Here is a 19021-nt window from a genome sequence, read left to right on the forward strand (position 1 = left end):
TAGAGTGTGGCTTAGAGCAAGGCAAGTCTAGCCTTGGGTACCGCTAAGTCAAACTGATTTGGGGACAGGCCTCAGGAGCACAGGCAGGCGGTCACCCCTCCGAGAACTGGGGGGCTGTCAGATGCCTGCAGTCTGTTCTCTGAGGCGCTGCCCCCCACCTCCCGGGGTCAGGAAATGTGCAGTCATTTGTCACATGTCATTTGTTCCCACCTGTCTCCCGCCAAACTCTGTGTTCTGGCTCCACGCTTACCACAGTGGGGGCTGGAAACGGCAATCCTGGGGTGGTGTGGGGAGCAGCACCTCAGGAGAGAGGGGACGGCTGTCACACAGACACGTCTGAACGCCATCTGAGGCGTAATCCTGATCAAGGAACAAGCCACCATTATGACTTGAATAAAGTTTCAATTCCATCAGCACAATATTTTAAAATATAAAACACAAACAAGCCTGTAAATCAACATTTTCAAATCTGCAAACAAGTAAAACAAACCCTTCCCAGTCTTCAACTGATAATAAATGTGGGGCAGAATAAGGCAGCATATAATTAAAAGTAAATGAGAACACCTAAGGGATCCAGTGACATACATCTTTTGAAGCTGTGAGGAAGAAAACTATATATTAATTTATGAAGGAAGAGAAATGTGGGTAGGCATCAATTAGAAACACAAACGCGCTCCAAAACACTGCAAATGTTCAGTATATTAACTTCAGGAACAATTTTATCTTTTAGACAATTTTTATTAATTGTGTTCCGCTGAATTTGACACTATAAACATATTCATTGAAAAAATTAACACATTTAAATAGGGATTAAGTTCATAAAAATTTACAACAGAACAAATTTACAACAGTACTCTGACTTATTATTGTATCTTAAATAGTTCAGCCCATTTAAAAATATTTCCTCCGACTTCAATTTTAGGATACAAAGCAGTAACAATTTATTATTGTTATTGACAATAACAAGACTTCCATTAAGAATGGTAATATAGAAACCTGCAAAAACACTGACCAAACTTTGAGAAAACATGTCCCCACACCTCGCGGCCACTTACTTCTGGGACACACATGCAAAGGCACAGGGTCATTGCCAGCGTTTATCCGCAGAGAGTAGCCTGAGCACTGAATTTCTTAGTCAGCTTCATCATCTTTGCACTCAGGCTTCAACAGGGAGGGGCTGGGCAAGGAACAGTCCTCTCCCTCCAAATCCAGGACAGGAAGTAGGGAGAAACACAGGCCTGTCTACCAAGCCTAACTGGACCTTCTGGAAATACTTTAAAACAAACAAACAACAACAAAAAAAACCTTAATCAGAAAAAGTACAACAAAAGACCAAAACTACAAACTGTCCAATTTGGTGGGAGAGGTGACCCTCTCAGGAGCCAGGAGAGGGGCAGCAGGAAGAGGCTGGGTCTCCTCTCCTCTCCTGCCATTTGAATCATTCCATGGACCCCAAGTGCTACAAATTCCCAGGATATCTGACATACAGTAAATTGAAGTCATGTAGAAATGATCTCTTGGGGAATTGCAGCATGCCCTTCATTTTTGTTTTTTGTTTTTGCCACACCTGGTGGTGTGTAGGGGTGACTCCTGGCAATGGTGGCCATATGGGGTGCTGGGGATCTAACCCCGGCTCAGCTGGTGCAAGGCAAGCGTCCTCTGTACTGTGTTCTATCTCTGGGTCCTGCCCCCACTTGGAAGGAGGCCTGCCTGCCAAAAGTGACTATCATTAGCATGGGGGTCATTTCAAGTACCTATGACACTACGATTATTTTTTAAAGCTATCAGCTGGAGCGATAGCACAGTGGGTAGGGTGTCTGCCTCGCATGTGGCCCACCAGAGTTCGATTCCTCCATCTCTCTTGGAGAGCCCGGCAAGCTACCGAGAGTATCCCGCCTGCAGTGCAGAGCATGGCAAGCTCCCCGTGGTGTATTCGATATGCCAGAAACAGTAACAACAAGTCTCACAATGGAGACGTTACTGGTGCCCACTCAAGCCAATCGATGAACAATGGGAGGAAAGGACAGTGCTATGTTCTGAGAACCCAAAACGCAATCCAACTGAGACTTTGAGGTAAGGCTTATTTTCCAGTAAAAGCACAAATTGTAGAACTAAATGGAAGAAAAAGATGCAAAAGTATTAGTGAAAATAATTGGTCCCATGCAAGAAACAAAAGGGAAATTGGGGGCGGGGGAGGGGCACCCGTTTGTTTTGTTTGGAGGCCCCTCTCAGTGGCAGTCAGGGATTGTTCTAGAAAGTTGACAGTCACTCAGGGCCATGCGGGGGAGTGTGGGAGCGGGGTTCACACGGTCTGGTTCCAGGGACCGACTGTGGTCTCCTGCATGCAGAGTGTGTGACAAGCCCTTTGAGCTATCCTATCTCCAAAGGGAAATTTCACTCTCAGAGTGCCCAGCAAGCTATCGAGAGTATCTCGCCCACGTGGCAAAGCCTGGCAAGCTACCCATGATGGTATTCGATATGCCAAACACAGTAACAAGTCTCAAAATGGAGATGTTACTGGGCCTGCTCGAGCAAATCGATGAAGAAAGAAAATAGTCCGTGACCTCCAGCAATCGGCACTTTAGGGACATTTATTCAAGTTCTAAAATAGCAGCTTTTAAAAATTAAGGCAACATGGCATTATTCTTGATTTTCTAGGAAGTACAAAAGTTCCAAGAGCAGCTGTACTCTCTTTTGTACAAACAGCCTTTTGTAATGCAAGAAGAGCCTTTCCGTTCTTCTCAATGTTTAAAAAAATACGAAAATCATATTCAAAGTCCACAAAAATACCTCATTTTCTACCTGGAATTCTAAAAATAATCATTACAGTTATTTCAAAAACGTGTAAACCATTAGGTTAGCTTTTTAACTGGCATCAATAACTTTTAATAATAAAAAATACAATTTTTCCTAGAAAAATACAATATAGAAGATACAATACTTCATCCCTGAAATAAATTTAATATTTTGGACAGAAAAAAAACTGCAAGTGCCCCTGTAAACTTGTGCTTCCTCTCAGATACAAGCTGGGATGAGACGGGCTGAGGCTCGGGCTCAGCACGCAGAGGCAGGGGCAGGGGCAGGGGCAGGGGCAGGAGGGAGGGCGCCGCCGGCCCCTCCCGGCCCCGGCCCTACCAGGAGGAGAAGAAGGGCTTCCGGCAGTGCACGGTCTGGGTGAAGGAGCCGCTCAGGTGGACCACGCGGCCCTGGCCGCTGCCCTTGCTGCGCTCCACCACCACGCAGGGCATCTGCACCAGCTGCACCGGGCTCTTCCCGTCGCGCAGGGCCTGGGTGAGGTTTAAGATCTGTGGGAAAGAGGAGGCTGCTGACCGCTCCGCACAGAGAGGGCAGCCGCCCGCCGCCGCCCGCGCTGCCCGCCCGCGGCTCCCTCTGAGTCCACCTGCGCTAAGGGGCTGCGGCGGTGAGGCTACCTACGTGTTTTATGTGGGTGCTTGTCAGGTTTAAATGAACACATGTATATCCGCCACCCCCCACACACAACACACACATGCACACACCACACACACACCACACATACCACGCAACACACACGCACACACACAATACATACACACATAACACATACTACATATACACTACACACACCACACATGCGCACAACACATACACACATCACACACACGTGCACATATAATGCACACGCACGCACAAAATACACACCACACACACCACATACATATGCACACACACACCATACACACACCAAACACACACACCATACACACAACACACACGTGCACATACACATACCACATACACACACAACACACCACACATGCGTGTGTACACATACCACACGCGCACACACCACATACACACATATCACATACATCACACATGCACCAAACACACACAACACACACACGTGCACACACATAACACACTACATACACACCACACACACCATGCATACCACAAAACATGCACACACCACACATATAATACACACGCACACATAAAATACACACCACATACACACCACATACATATGCCCACACACACCATACACATCAAACACACACACCATACACACTACACAACACAAACGTGCACACATACCACACACACACACCACACACACAACACACGTGTCTACACATACCACATGCACACACATACCACATACATCACACACGGACCAAACACGCAACACACACACAAAACACACACAAAACACACACAGGTGCACAGAGACTCCAGTAAGCTTCAAACTATTCTAGAATGCCTGGCAAAAGAGCATTTAGAATGGGAGACTAGGGAAAGTGAGGGACTCAGACTGAGAAGTGCCGTTTGACCTAGAACCTACATCAATACTGTTGAAGCGATCTGCACTTAAAAAATCCCTGCCTTAGCCCCGCAAGGGCCGGCCACCGCAATTCTATGTGCTTAGGTTCTGTCCTAAGAGGGTGAGCCCCAGCTTCACAGAGCTCGGACAGTCAGGTAACGCACAGCACACCTTTGTGTTCGAAAGGGGAAAAAACACTGAACTGGATGGAGGGGGAAAGCCTTGTGAACCCTTAAGGTACTTAAACATTCTAGAAACCAGGAGCCTGTGAACAGGCACCTAGCCGCTCCCCTGGTACCGCCCACCACTTCCATAGCTCAGAACCGACACACCCATGCACATGTACTGAGATCAGAGAGCATCGCTCTTAGGAGGAGGCTGGCCGCTGCGGGCCAGGACTCTGGAGGTCTCCAGCCATCCAGGAGGAGGGGTCAGCTGTGTGCAAGGTGCACGCACCATCGGAGAAACATACCTGCGTTCTGGGCGGGCTTAGCGCTGTCTCAGTGGCAGCATGCCCAGGGCGCTGACTTTAACGTCAGGTTCCGAGTGCATGGTTCCGAGTGCATGAGACACGGCGTATCCCAGGGGGTGCTGTGGGAACCCCCAGCTCCCCACGGGGCAGGAGGGTTCCAGGAAGACAGAGCTGAAGCTACAAGGAAAGACTGTTGTGGAGGTGAAGAGGGACAGATGCCAAGGACAGACGGCAGCATGCGGAGGGTGAAGAAGCGGCCACAGGCTGCAGACACCCTGAGGAGCAGTGGGAAGGGATCTGGGCTTTCCACTCCCAGGAGTCATCTGGCTTTTATGTCACTCAAAAATGAGGATGAGCTGTGTTTTGTTTTTTTTTTTTTCCTTCCCTGCTGTGCTGGGGACTGAATCCAGGGTCTCACACATGCAAGGCAGCTGCCCGATGGCTGGGCCACAGCTCACGGGCCCCAAACATGTGTTTTCTGAGATCCAACACTGCAAATGTGCACAGGTAGAGTGTAAAATAAATGCTCGTAGGACCCCGGAGCACGTCCTACTGCCACTTAATATACAATCCACATGCAGCTTAACTAGCCCCACGCTGAAAACACCTCCATGCTCTGCCTGAGCCCTGGCCCACATCTTCACAGGGACAATGAGAGAACATCATAGACATGCATGTGAGACCGAAAATCCACTACTCAGCCCAAGCAAAAGTTAGGTTGTGCATAAGCACAAAACGTGAAGTTAACTGGCAAAACTAGAAGGAAAAGCGTAGGGAAGAACTTAAATGACAGAAGCAACAAGTGTCTGAGTCAATTAAGAAACTGCTTGAAATAGTGATCCTCTTCTTGAACACAGGTGACCTAATATGCTTTTTTGGGGGATGGTGGTGGTGGTGTTTTTTGTTACAACTATTTCTGTGCTCAGGGATCACTCCTGGTGGGATGCTGAGGACTGGACCAGGGTCGGCCATGGGCAAGGCAAGCACCCACTGTTCTACTGCTTGAGTCCCTCACAACCCTTCCTAAAGTTTAATCTCTAAATGCTCTGCTGCTCCCTTTCATGTGCAATCTATATTCTGGCCCTTAAAGGTCCTCTTTGTTCTGGCTCTGTCCTCTCCAGTCATTTCCATCATTAATGGAACAGAACTTGGTACTGAAAAACCATGGAAGTGGATTTAGGGAGAAAAAAAAAAGACAGTTAACACTCATAGTTACCAGAGCACAGCCTTCCAGCAAAACACAGAATAAATGCAGCAACAGGAAGCAGAGATGTGCAAGCCAATATCCACCTACCACACACCCCCTTTCCCCTGATGCCTGGCCCCACAGAAAACATCTCCAAGGGGGCAGGGTCTGGGTGTACGCACTGCTTCATCTCAAAGGCTCTCAGTCGGCTTACTCAAAATTAAACTTAGTTAAGACGATGGAGAAATCAGGCTTGCCACAGTCATGCACTGAACGAGCACCTCCAATTCAATGCCTCCTTGAGGAAGGAAGCCACCGAAAGACAAGGCTGACAGGGTCTTTATTCTCCTTTCAAGCCCTCCCGCTGGAGCAGAAGGAAGAGCCAAGCACGCAGTGCCTCAACCCAGCCCGCAGGCTCACACCCGCAGACCAAAGGACCAACGCATCTTACCCTGGTGAAACACCAGTGAGGAAGGATGAGAGGGCTACTAAGTGAGCACTCTGATGCCCCAATCAGTCCTGGGTCTTAGTGACCTGGCATTTACTGATGCTTGGAGCCCAAGCAGTCTATGAGAAAAATAACCCCAGGGAACAGAACGTGGTACTGAAAAACCAGGGAAGTGGATTTAGGGAGAAAAAAGATAGTTAATGCTCATAGTTACCGGAACACAGTCCAGGAATTCACACGAGGGGGAAACTGATGAACTAAACAATACACAAGTTCAAAAAAGATGTGATTTATATGACACGGGAGGAAAATACTAGTGACAGCAACCCCACTTCTAATTATACGAGCTATTTTAGCTCAGCACAAAAGGTATCATGAGTTGCAGCTTTGGGTTCCAATGGTTTAAAAAAGGTGGGTACTGTTTCAGTCACAAGCACATGAAAAGGTGACCTACCTGTCCCCGCATCACAGACATCTGACTTTCGAAACTGGCTTTGTCAAATCCTGGATCCATCTGTCACACAGAAAGAGAACCAAATGTTAGAACTGCAGAAACCAAGATCTCTGAAACAAATATCTGAAAACAAATGGACTCTTCAAATGAGCAGTTAGGTCATCAGAAAGCTTTCCCAACTGATTAAAAAAGGAACGAGAGGAGTATTTTCACAGGATGAATTTCTGTAAACCTTTGGCAGTGTTTGTGCAAGAGGGCAGTAATGCCCCCTGGAGGGCCCGGGTTGATGGGGGTGGGGAGGCCTTAGCCTCACGGGAGAGGCGGGCGCTGAAGGATCTCCGGGGAAGCAACGAAGTTTCTTTCCCTGCACAGTGGGCACAGGCCATGTAAGCTGGGTAGCGTCTGGAATGGGCTCCGAATGGGTTCAGCTCCAGAATGGCAAGGAGAGTTCTACTTATACTCTACCTTATACCATGTAAGATTTAAAATGAGTTCCCTGTCAGTGGGGTTAGGTTTTTTTTAAATTTTCTTTTTGTTGTTGAGGCACAACTAGAGGTCCTTGGGGACCACATGGGGTGGGGACCACACCTGGCAAGCAAAGCACACCCTCCAGCCCTCTGAGTCGTCTCCCGGGCCTAGCTCAGGCACTTGGGAGGAGAATAAAATCCTAGCGGGTCGCTGCTCATTTATTATAATAATTTAGAAAGCAACTTTGCAAAATCAAATTTTGAAGAAAACAACTTCTCAAGTTTTAGTGTGGTCCCACCTAACGGTGAGTGTAACTTACACATTCATGCTGCTGGGAAGGGAGACTGCTAACTCCTTCCTGCCAGGCCCGATTCTACAGAGCAGAGCACTAACAGAAGCAGCGAACTACAGATTAACTCGGCTCAGAAAATTGCGTCTAATTTCAGGTTTCATTTTCTGAAACAATGACACAAAATTGATTTACCTTAAAAAGTTCATAAAGATCTTCACATAGATCTTGCACAAAGTTCATGTCAGAAATACAGGGTAGAATCAGGTTTTTTGTTTCTTCTGAAAAAGGAACCTTTGCTTGAGGAAGCCAAGCCCAGTGAAATGGATCTAACAGAGGAGGAAGAGGAAAGTATATTTAATAGGAGAGGGAAAATGTCTTATTTAAACCAACATCAATCTTGGTTGGGTCTTTCCTTTAATTCCTAAGGTCTCAAAAAGAAAAAGTGGAGGGTGAGAACAGGACAAGAGAAATAAGTTATCAGAGAATAATTGTATTTTGCCACTTAAACTTGAATTCTGATTTTGGATGGTCAATTCAGATGGTAAAGCACAATAAAGTACTACCCAATTTAATTAGGTTCAAGGTTTCTTTTTTTAAAAAAAAATTAATTGAACCCAGGGCCTCATACTTGTGAAGCATCTCTTATACACTGAGGTATGTCACAGTTTCTGAGTTTTTTGGGGGGGTTTCGGTTTTGTTTCTGAGCCACCTCCAGTGGTGTTCAGGGCTTTCTCCTGGTTCCTCAGGAAACACGAGGTAATGAGGATCGAAGCAGGGCTGAGCATGTACAAGGCAAGCACCCTACCCATTGTTCTCTCTCTCAGTCCCTCAAGTCTCTCCCTTGTACAGTGGGAACTGACTGGCTATTCAAGAGAAAGTTTTACCTCTGGCCCACATCTCCCTGGAGTTACATCCAATTTCCTTATTAGTCCTCCCCTTACAGTCACGATCAGGAAAGTCCTATGCCTGTCTATTCCGACCTCTGTCACTCCTCTTCTACTATCACCAGGCAAACTCTTCTGGAGAAGCCAGTGGTCTCCTGAGAATCTCCTGATGGGACACTGGGAAATGTACACTGGGGAAGGGACGAGTGTGCTGGAACATTTTATGACTGTAACCCAATCATGAACAACTTTGTAACTGTGTATCTCGTTGTGCTCCAATTAAAAGAAAAAAAATAACTAAAATGGGGGTAAAAATAAAGAAAGAAAAGGATCTCCCAAAGGCCCAGTTGCAATCCTTCTGCTACTCAAAGTCTCTTGCACGGGGTACTTTCCTGTCACCTCCTTATGCAAAGTTCTCGGTGGCTTTGGAGGCACTTTGAGCTTACCTTGCTGTTTTTTAAGTCACTTCTCTTGTTTGCCGACTGTTTCTCTTATCTGCAAGGCCACTATTCCCCAGACAGTGCACTGTCTCTCCTTGTCTTCATTTACTGAGCACTGATGAGACACTTGAGTACTTGAATACGAAAGTGCCCAAGTGATGAAGTTTATTCACCATGACTTCCTTCAGCGACAGCCAACATTAACAGTGCCTCAACTGACAAGGGTCACAGTGCAGAACTATATTCATGATACCGATTCTGTGGGCCAGTGCTAGAACCTTAATCCTCCATTGCATGTTTGGTGAAATTTCCCAGGTGAATTATGAGTAACTTCAACTTAACACTTTATAAAACATACAAAAAACAAAACAAGCCAAACCAAACTAAAATGAAAATGTAATTGGCATACAGATCCTAACAACAACATGAAAAACAGAAACGAAACACCAAAAAAGACTTCAAGTCAGTACACCAAAAGGCAGAAAAGGAAATAAAAAATGGAAATTACAGGTACGGGAGAGATAGTACAGCAGGTAAGGTACTTGTCTTCTACAGGTTAACCCAGGTTTGGTCCCAGCACCTCATATGATCACCCCATATGGTCCCCTGGAATCCTGCCAGGAGGGATCCCTGAGCACAGAGCCAGGTTATTTTATATTTTTGGTTTTTTTGGGTCACACCCAGCAATGCACAGGGGCTACTCCGGGCTCTGCACTCAGGAATTACTCCTGGTGGTGCTCAGGCTGGGGATCGAACCTGGGTCGGCCGTGTGCAAGGCAAACACACTATCCACTGTACTATTGCTCCAGCCCCCACATGAATGTTTGAAGCAAAATGAAGTGTCAAAAACTGCTCAAGAAGACATAGAAAACAGGACCATAAACCATAGAAGAGAAGGTGAGCCTGAACTGTTTGTAAGGGAATACTACCCAAAATATTAAAATTCCACCAAAATACGTGTGTGTGTGTGTGTGTGTGTGTGTGTGTGTGTGTGTGCGCGTGCATGTGTACACGCATATATTTTAAAATGAGCTCACAGCCAGGGATATACTTCAGTAGTAGAGCTTGAGTATGATCCCCAGCAATGCAAAATAAAACAAAATAAACACCACAGACTCCTAAAACACTATCAAATTAATTTTTTGTCTGTTTTTTGGCTTGGGGGTCACAACTGGCAGTGCTCAGGGCTTACTCCTGGCTCTGAGCTCAGGGATCACTCCTGGTGGGTTCACAGGACCATATGGGGTGCCAAGGACTGAACCTGGGTTGGCCACATGCAAAGTAACCCCCTTCTTGCTGTACTATTGTTCCAACCCCCACCACCAAACTTATTAGTTTTATTTTTGGGCCACATCTCACAATGTCAGGGGTTACTCCTGGCTCTGCATCAGGAAGAATTACTCCTGGTGGGCTCAGGGGCCCACAGGGGATGCGGGAAGACAAACGCCCTCCCCACTGTACTATTGCTCCGGGGCCCAAACTTATTTTAAAAGCAGATCCGCAGAAAGCCGCAGAGCAGACCGTTGTATGGAGCTCAGCCAAAGGCAAGCCGGGGTCTAGCCAGTGCCCGCCTTGGTGCCCTGTGCCTCGCTGAGCCCTAAGGGATGGAAAGTTTGTTTATCTAGTTTCTGTATTCTTCCTAAGCTGTTTCCTTCCGACTTTGGAAAAGGGGTAACGCTAGAATTTAGAGAAGATTCTAAATACTCACATGTTCTCCACTCATCAGGATGTTTAAAAGGAAAAGCTAGACCGTTGTCAATTGCAGCTATTTTAATAAGTTGTTCTTTCTCAACTGATTTTGTCTCCTAAAAGAGAAAACACGTTATGTTGTTAAAGAAGTTCACATGAGTATTTCCCAAAGGGAAAAGTATTCACTGTCATTACGGAAGTTTTAGTGATTTCACCTGAAAAGCCTACAAAAATAAAACTTAAATTACAAATTTAACCTTCATGGAAAAGACTTTTAAAAAGAAGTCAGTTAAAAATTTATCACCATTTTCTTTAACTTGATAAGGGACAGTTATATAATAGTGGTTTCATTTTTTTCCTCCTTGGGGAAGAGGGCTTACAATTATTAAGAGTTAGAGGTGCTATCTGCATATACTACACTTCACTTACCATCACTGATAGGTTCTTTGAAACTGCTATATTCAACTAAACGAAGTCTAATATTAAGACCAGAATTTAATCGGCAAAAGTAACAGAGGCAAGAATTACAATTCAACGGTACATTTCTGATCAAAAACAAACAAAAAAGCCCTACCACAAAAGTCTCAAAGAGTCCAAACACTTCGGAAAGTCAATAAACATTTGCACCCATTCACTCAGCTTCCTTCATTCCCAGTCATTCCCGGTCCTTTCGGCCAAGGACACGTGGTGGGGTGGGGGTTAAGGCCGATCCGGGCAGCCCAGGGCAGCAGGCACCCGGCAGGACGCCATCATGGCAGGATGCACCCCGCACACTCCATTCCCACGGCAAGTGGGTCAGCTGCGACACGGCAGCAAACCGAACGCACACCTGTGGGTGCGGCAGGAAACTGGGGCACCCAGGACACCCACAGACACGGCGCAGCTGCGTTCCCCTTTTCCCCACCATTGTGGCAGGCCACACGGAGCCAAACTCCATCATTTGGGGACCTCCCATGGTTTATTCTAGAGACACTGTTCAACTGCACATGAGCAAAACCCTGGTCTTTAAAAGGAGACAACAAAGTCACCTTTGGGTTTGGGTGGAAGGAAGGGGGTGGACAAGGGACTGTCTGGTGCTGGGGACGTGGGGACGGAGCCCGGGACCTTCGCATACTAAGGCTGCACTCCTGCCCTTCGGAGCCATTTTCCTAGCCCTGGGTTTATTCTTTTTATGGCTATTATTATGAATGTTTTGTTGTTTCTCAATTTTTAATTGTTTTTAATTGTTCATAAATTTGTTCTTCGATTTTTATTAAAAACACTTTGCCTTACAAAGTTGTTCGTTAAACAGCCGTTTGAAGCATTTAGTGCTTCAACACCACCAGTGTGACTCTCCCTCCACCAAGGTTCTGCTTTCCTCCCAATGGCAGTTTTAAATTTCTTTTATCAACATTAAGAAGTGTGTGTGTGTGTGTGTGTGTGTGTGTGTGTGTGTGTATGTGTGTGTGTGTGAAGAGGTGGGGAGGGGGGCAGTGAATTATGGGCCACACACAAGGCAAATGCTCTATTGAAGAACTAGATATCTGGCCCACAAGTGCCAACTTTTTAAGTGATGCCAGAATAACAGTTTTAAGTGATGAGATGGGATTGAGAGGATGCTAAGTTTCGGAGAAATTATTATTTTTTTGGTATGGGGGCCACACTCTGCAGTGCTCACACCTGGCACTTTACTCAAGAGATCATTCCCGGCAGGCTCGGGGACCACATGGGGTGCCAGGGATAGAACCTGCATCAGCCATGTGCGAGGAAAACATCCTGCCTGCTGTAGTAGAGCTCCTGGCCCAGGAAATGATTTTCTTGAATAACTAAATATAGACTTACTCTTTCTTTCTTTCTTTCTTTCTTTCTTTCTTTCTTTCTTTCTTTCTTTCTAGGAAATGATTTTCTTGAATAACTAAATATAGACTCACTCTTTCTTTCTTTCTTTCTTTCTTTCTTTCTTTCTTTCTTTCTTTCTTTCTTTCTTTCTTTCGTCACACCCCCAGCGATGCACGGGGGTTACTCCTGGCTCTGTGCTAGGGAATTACTCCTGGCGGTGCTCAGGGTACCATATGGAATGCTGGGAATCGAAACTAAGCCCGCCGTGTGCAAGGCAAACACCCTACCTGCTGCACTATCACTCTGTGGGAAGCTGGCCCTTTAACTGACCAAGGGCCTACGTGCCTGTGCTATGTATGGTTATCTTGGCCTACGTGACCCTGAACAAGCGGGTCCTGACTAGCGCAAATCTGGTACTGCGTCTGCTCTAACCACAGCCTGTGCATAATATGAGCTATGTATGATTATTTAAAAGAAAACATTTGTCACAGCTAGCCCAAGAATAAGAAGTCACTGACACTGACTAATCAAGCACATGGAACATATAGTTTTTGTAACTCTCCTAACAATATATGATATGACCTAGTGATGTAATTGCCTTCTGTAATGTAAGCATAGTTTCCTGCGTCGCAAAGTATATAATACCCCTGCTGCCCTGAATAAAGTCCTGTCCTGTCTCTTTATCTCTGTTTCTAAACTGTACTCTGTCTCTTGTGTCTTGTGTCTTCATTCGGTTGGTCCCTCCTTGCACCTACGGATCCTAGGGCCACCTCCACGGGCCGGAGAGTGGTCTGGCGGGGCCCCCCGCATCACTCCAGACTCTAGACTGCTTTAAAAAAGCAAATCGGAACAAAGTATCTCCAATTCAGTTATTTATTTTGGGAGGAGCTCTTCTTGGCAATTCCCGACCAGCTGGCAGCTGGCGCAAGACTATCTGCAGCATGGCCCAGTGGAGGCCCTAGAGGGAAACCACCAGGCCTGCTCCAGGCCGCGTGGCAGTGTTCCTGGGAGCACTCAGTGCTGGGGAGCCACAGAGCACACACCTGAACCTGAACTAATCAAATTTCAATTGATTAGTCAAAGATCTAAAATCGATTATTCTGGAAGTGTGAAGGGTTTTGATGCACAGTGAAACAAGTAGAAAGTGTTCTACAAGTAGAACACTTTTTATCAAAAAAATTTTTTAGAATGGTACTTTTTAAAAAAAGTTTGATGGATATAATTCACAAGTAAAGCGCATATGTTCCATTTTATTAGGTAACACAATTAACTGATATGAGTCACAAGAATCACAACTAAGTGAATTAGTAAAACTAAAAATCAATCAACCAAAAAACAAAAAAACAAAAACAAAATCATCACAGAAGACTATCAGAGGAAAGTAAAGTAAGGCAGTTCTACAACGAATTTCCCAAGTACTGAAAAAATATTGAGTTGGTATCATTCTTTGAGCCTCAGGCAACATAAAAATTAAATGAAGAATCATATAAATTTATAGTATGTGTATATGAGTACTAAACTTAAAACGTTCTTACCTGAATATTAAGCTTCTGCTTCTCATATTTGATTAACCAATTATCGTTTCCCCTGTCTTTCAAAGCAAAACAAAACAAAATCTGTCATTTCATTTTTTATGAATATCATAACTTACTATCAAGGGTATGGCATACTTGAGTTAATCTTGACTTTCAAAACCTCCACTGATTATGTCTGGCAAACGTCTACAGACTACAGGCTCCAATTCAACAGTGACAGACTAAAACACAGTCATAAATGTCAGCTAACATTTACTAAGCATTTATTCCGCACCAGACAGCCCTGTAAGTGTTTAAACATACAATCATTTATTTTTCCAAATAATGGGTCTGAGATAGTACAACTGTCATCGAGAACTATTAAATCAAGTAAGGCCAATCAGAGACAACCTCTCTTTGGGGGCCAGAGCAACAGTATAGCAGGTGGGGTGTTTCCCTTGCACACAGCTGCCCTGTATTTCCTGGCGCCCCAAAAAGATCCTCCAAGCCCACTACAAGTTATCCCTGAGTGCAGAGCCAAGAGCAAATCCTGAGCACCGCCAGGTGTGGCCCCCAAACAAAACAAACAAATAAAAAAACCGGAAAAACCTTTCCTTCCTGTAGTTACCTGGCAAATTCCTGGACAGGCCTGGAGAGAAGTCTTGCACATGCTACATTTCATTTGGAAATAAACCTAATGCCATATTAGGTTAAAAAGGTAAATCTAGAAAAGTATGTAATGTCTTTTAAAAAACTAATACAAATGAGCAAAGAATCTGGAACAATGCTCCTTAGGCCTCATAATGCATAAGAATCACCTGGAGGGCTTGTTAAGACACAGACTAGGGCCCGTACTTGTACAGTTTCGACTTCAAAGAGCCTGTGAAGATTCTGGCGAGTTCTTTCTGAGACAAGTCCCCACATAGTTCTGGGTTGAACGGTCCTGGGAACCACATCTAGAGTCACTGATTACTGGTATCACCACTCCCTGCCAGCACATAAAGTTGGTCTAATGCTTTTAAAGCTGATGTTAACCTAACATCAAAGTGACCATCTAAAATGAGTCCGAACTATCAAGTTTTCATTCGTTTCATTAGACAGGTAACATTGCTGATAACTGGGTTTGCCCAGAAATCCCTGCAGTGAGTAGGAAGTGACCTCCGTCTCTTGGGCTAGGGTCTGCGGAGGTAGAATCTCCTGCAGAGCATTTGTTCGACCCAGGACACTCCAAGTCACCACTGTTTCTGAGGCAGGAAGAAACTCAGTCTCAACGCTGGGGTATCAAAATTTCATGTCTTTGATTTGGTTGACAAGAGACGAATACCCTTCGAAAACGCACAAGATTTGAGTGAACAATACCTGTGTTTCTGATGATGTAATCCAAAACCACCAATCTTTCAAACTGTGACTGAAACTCTTTTCTAGTATTCTCCGGCAAAGGGTCAGCTTCAAATTTCCTCAGCCAATATTCGGCCTCCTTGTAACCTTCCACAAATAACTGAAAGGAACCAACCTACAATTTTAAGAACTACAGTTAGAAAAGAAAATGAAAAGTAGAGGTCAACATTCTAATTTCTCAGCAGCAGCACCAAAAAACAAAACAAAACAAAACAAAACCCCAAAACATTCTATAAGTGGGGTCAGAGAGACAGTCCATCAGATAAGGGCACTTGCTTGCATGCCGGCTGACACAGGTTCAATCAAAGGCACCCCTGAGCATCACCAGGAGTAATTCCTGAGTGCAGAGCCAGACTCAGGAATAATTCCTGGGCCCCACCAGATGTGCTTCCCCGTCCCCCCCCCCACCCCCCGCCGGCCCTCACAAAAAATCCTTTCTATAAGGTAACAAGAAAAACAAAGCTAAAACTTACAAATAATAATTAAAAACCTACCAAACGCATCGAAAGTTCTCTCCTTGAAGATATACGCCCTCTCTGCTGTGCTATCACTCCAGCCCCAGATATATCCCTTTTCAAAGGTAGTTCCAGGTGTGGGACATGGTCCCAGTGGTCCAGCACCTGCCCAGCATTGAGTCACACTCCTCATCACCTCAGCTCCCCGGGTGCAGCCTGGTGCTCTGGTCCCTAGAGCACCGAATCACCAGGCCTGAGGGCTGATCTTTTGCCCTGTCAGCATCCCCTGCACCCCTGGGTGTGGCCCCTCTAAAAAATCTAAACTGAAAGCTATTTATCACTAAAATGAGCAGTTATCCACACCAAACAACTTACTGAGGAAGAAAAGACAAAGTTAAAAGGCTCACGACCCACAGATTAATAGGTCACTCAGACATAGAGATAATCACCACCAGAAAAAAAACTTTATCTGAACATTTCTGTTCTTGGCATAAAATTTTAATGATGCCCGGAGGTTTCTTCTAAAGCATGTATAATTAAGTTTGAGTCGCCATAAATTTGGAAATAATAATCTTTCTTTAATCACACTCATTTCAACATATTCAAGGAGCAACAGGCCTTGCGGCAATGTCCAAACTCTGCTGCCTTGGAGTACAACTTAAAAAATGTCAAGTTAAGCACATTTGTTCATCTAGATAAATTTATAGCCACAACAAAGTAACAAGACCATAGGTCAAGTATATTTGATGATGAGATATAAATGCATTGAATGCCCTCTGCTCTTTTCTAGACTGCCCTCCTCACCCTTATTTAGCTGCTAATCATCCTGTCAGTTTATTTGAAAAGGAAATAAAATCCACTGTAGTGAGTAAACCAGTACACTCTAGTTCCAGTTGCAGTTACTTGTCGGCTGTAAGAACCATCACTGTGCATCAGCTAAGAGACCAATTGCTTGACATGAATTTCTTTTTCCTATTATCTTAACATCAACCCCAAAGAGCTCAGGGGCTACTCCTGGATCAGTGCTCAGGGCTGTTCAGGGGACCATGAATTGCTGGGGATCTAACCTGAGGCCCCAGCCTGTTGGAACTCTCTCTCCAGTGTGAGAGGTCGGAATCACCGGGCTTCTCTTCCAGAAACTGGGGTTTGGAGAGGAAAGAACTTGCCTGGGCCTCGCGAGAGAGGCTGAGAATAAACCTTAGGCCTTACTCTTGATCTGTACTTTCAGCCACTGCTCTGGAAAGTCTGAGGTGCCACTCCCAGTTGGAGACAACCCCCCCTCCCTCTGACTGGGTTACTAACCCTCCTCTCTCCTCACTGGCTCTCTGAGCTTCATCAACTAACTGCTCCATCAGAGGCATTGCAATTACTTTTTGGCTGTTAGTTCCTTGAAGATGAAAAGACCGATACCCACAGATCACAGCACAAAGCCGAACCAAGGAACTAAGGTACTAGACACTAAACTATGTCTCAAATAAAGCTCACTTACCTTAGGAGGAAGTCCAATGCGATGAAATTTCCTACCCACTTTGGGCACCTTCTGTAAAGCATACTTCTTGCCTCTTGATTTTGCACGGTCAATTGCGCTATAATTAAATGTCTCACTGACAAGCCAAACCACCTAGAAATTGAGGTAAGAAAGAGTAGTTAACTAGAAATCCCATTCTCGTATTTCTATTCTATCACGACACTTTTTCATTTGTTTCTGGGCCACAGCCAGTGGGACGTGGGCGTGACTCCTGGCTCTGCACTAAGAAATGATTCCTGAGAAGCTCTGGAGGCCAAATGGGAAGGAGGCTGCGGATCAACCTGGGTCAGCTGCTTGCAAGGCAAGCGCCCTACCCGCTGAGCTACTGCTCCAGCTCCTACTTCGAAACTGTAAAGCTGTAAATCAGAAAAGTTTATCCCTAGGCTAAATAAACACCCAAGAGAATCTAGAATCGAAAGGCTAAAGGCTTTGGTCAAGTCAGTATAAATGGCACATTACGCTTTCTGGAGAGAAGCAGTCAAAGGTTTGCCAGAGGAAGAAAGAAGTGATTGTTGTGAAATGGAGAGCTAGGATGGAATACTCGGAGCAAGTCTTCATGGCAAAACGTATCAAGGCTAAACAGAAAGCCAGTCCTCTGAGATAACATTTGCTGCCCTGCTGCCTGAGAATTATAGATCCTGACCCTTCTCTATTTTCTATTTGCTCTTTCTCCTCTCTATCCTACCGTCTCAGCTCCCAAGAGCAAGACATTCTGAGGGTCTACACAAAGTCACCTCACGAGTTCCTAATGACTCTAAAAAACTGGAAAATGAGGCTCCCCTTCAGCTCTGTCATCAGAGACATCCCGGCGCCAGAGAGCAGCTCAGCGGGAGCTGGAGCATTTGTAACATGCTGCGTGCAAGAGGCCCAGACGTGATTCCTCAGCACTGGGAGCAACCCCTGGGCAATGAGATGGGAGTAGGCCCCCTCCCCCCCGCCCCAGCACTGCTGAGTGTGGCCCAAAAGTCAACAAAAAAGAAAAAGAAACGCGATCAAGTGTTCACACACATGCCGGCTGTGAAATAGAAAGGCACAACTAAAACCTCTTTTCCTTTACCCTGGTTTTCGGCACGACGCCCAGGTGGAGCTTCTCGTCGACCAGGGAGGCGGCAACTTCGGACAGGTAGCCCTGGTTGGGGATCAGGCAGCCCCGGCCGAAGCAGCAGGGGCAGCAGACCTTGTGCACGTATTTGGTCCATTTGGGATTCAGGTTTCCATAAGGTTCCTCCGACTTGGGCTTAAACACCCCAAGAACTGCCTGTACCAAAAAAGGGAGGAGTTTCATTAGACTCTTAATGTAACAACAGCAAATAATGTTTAGAACACATTCAGAACACTCCTTTTCTATTGTTTTGGTTTAGAGGGCCCACCCAGCAGTGCTCAGGGCTGACTCCTGGCTCAGTGATTATTTCTTGAAGGGCTTAGGGGATCATACAGGGTGCTGGGGACTGAACCCGGGCCGGCCACGTGCAAGGTAAGCATCCCACCCACTGCCCTATCGCTCCAGCTCTTTTTCAACTTCTTTTCGCCACGGATTTCGATGTAACTCTTAAATAACGAGCGGTTTAATAACAATCACATCCTTCCATTCAGTATCAGTCAACAATCACAAACCTATTCTCCTCCGGACTCTGGGAGACCACAGCAAAGGTGAGACGAGAGCTGAGAC

The 19021-nt window shown here is 45.6% G+C and overlaps 1 protein-coding gene across 2 annotated transcripts in view; it reads right to left on the reverse strand.

Annotated features, from left to right (window-relative positions):
• Positions 1-400: 400 nt before the first annotated feature.
• The window catches only part of PI4K2B (phosphatidylinositol 4-kinase type 2 beta), a 32725-nt gene continuing 14104 nt past the window's right edge, over positions 401-19021 (reverse strand). Inside the window, exons 3-10 of one of the 2 annotated variants that reach the window (XM_056125601.1) lie at positions 18410-18610; positions 17314-17445; positions 15331-15484; positions 13993-14048; positions 10659-10755; positions 7819-7952; positions 6867-6926; positions 401-1273 (exon numbers count right to left, since the gene is read on the reverse strand). In XM_056125601.1, the coding sequence (XP_055981576.1) occupies positions 1157-1273; positions 6867-6926; positions 7819-7952; positions 10659-10755; positions 13993-14048; positions 15331-15484; positions 17314-17445; positions 18410-18610 (951 nt within the window). In that variant the 3' untranslated portion in view covers positions 401-1156. Of the gene's footprint in view, positions 1274-2318; positions 3306-6866; positions 6927-7818; positions 7953-10658; positions 10756-13992; positions 14049-15330; positions 15485-17313; positions 17446-18409; positions 18611-19021 lie in introns of those variants that run through there. The other variant, XM_056125600.1, reaches the window with a different exon arrangement.

This window comes from Sorex fumeus, unplaced genomic scaffold, assembly GCF_029834395.1.
Source record: "Sorex fumeus unplaced genomic scaffold, SorFum_2.1 ptg000055l, whole genome shotgun sequence".
Classification (NCBI taxonomy): domain Eukaryota; kingdom Metazoa; phylum Chordata; class Mammalia; order Eulipotyphla; family Soricidae; genus Sorex; species Sorex fumeus.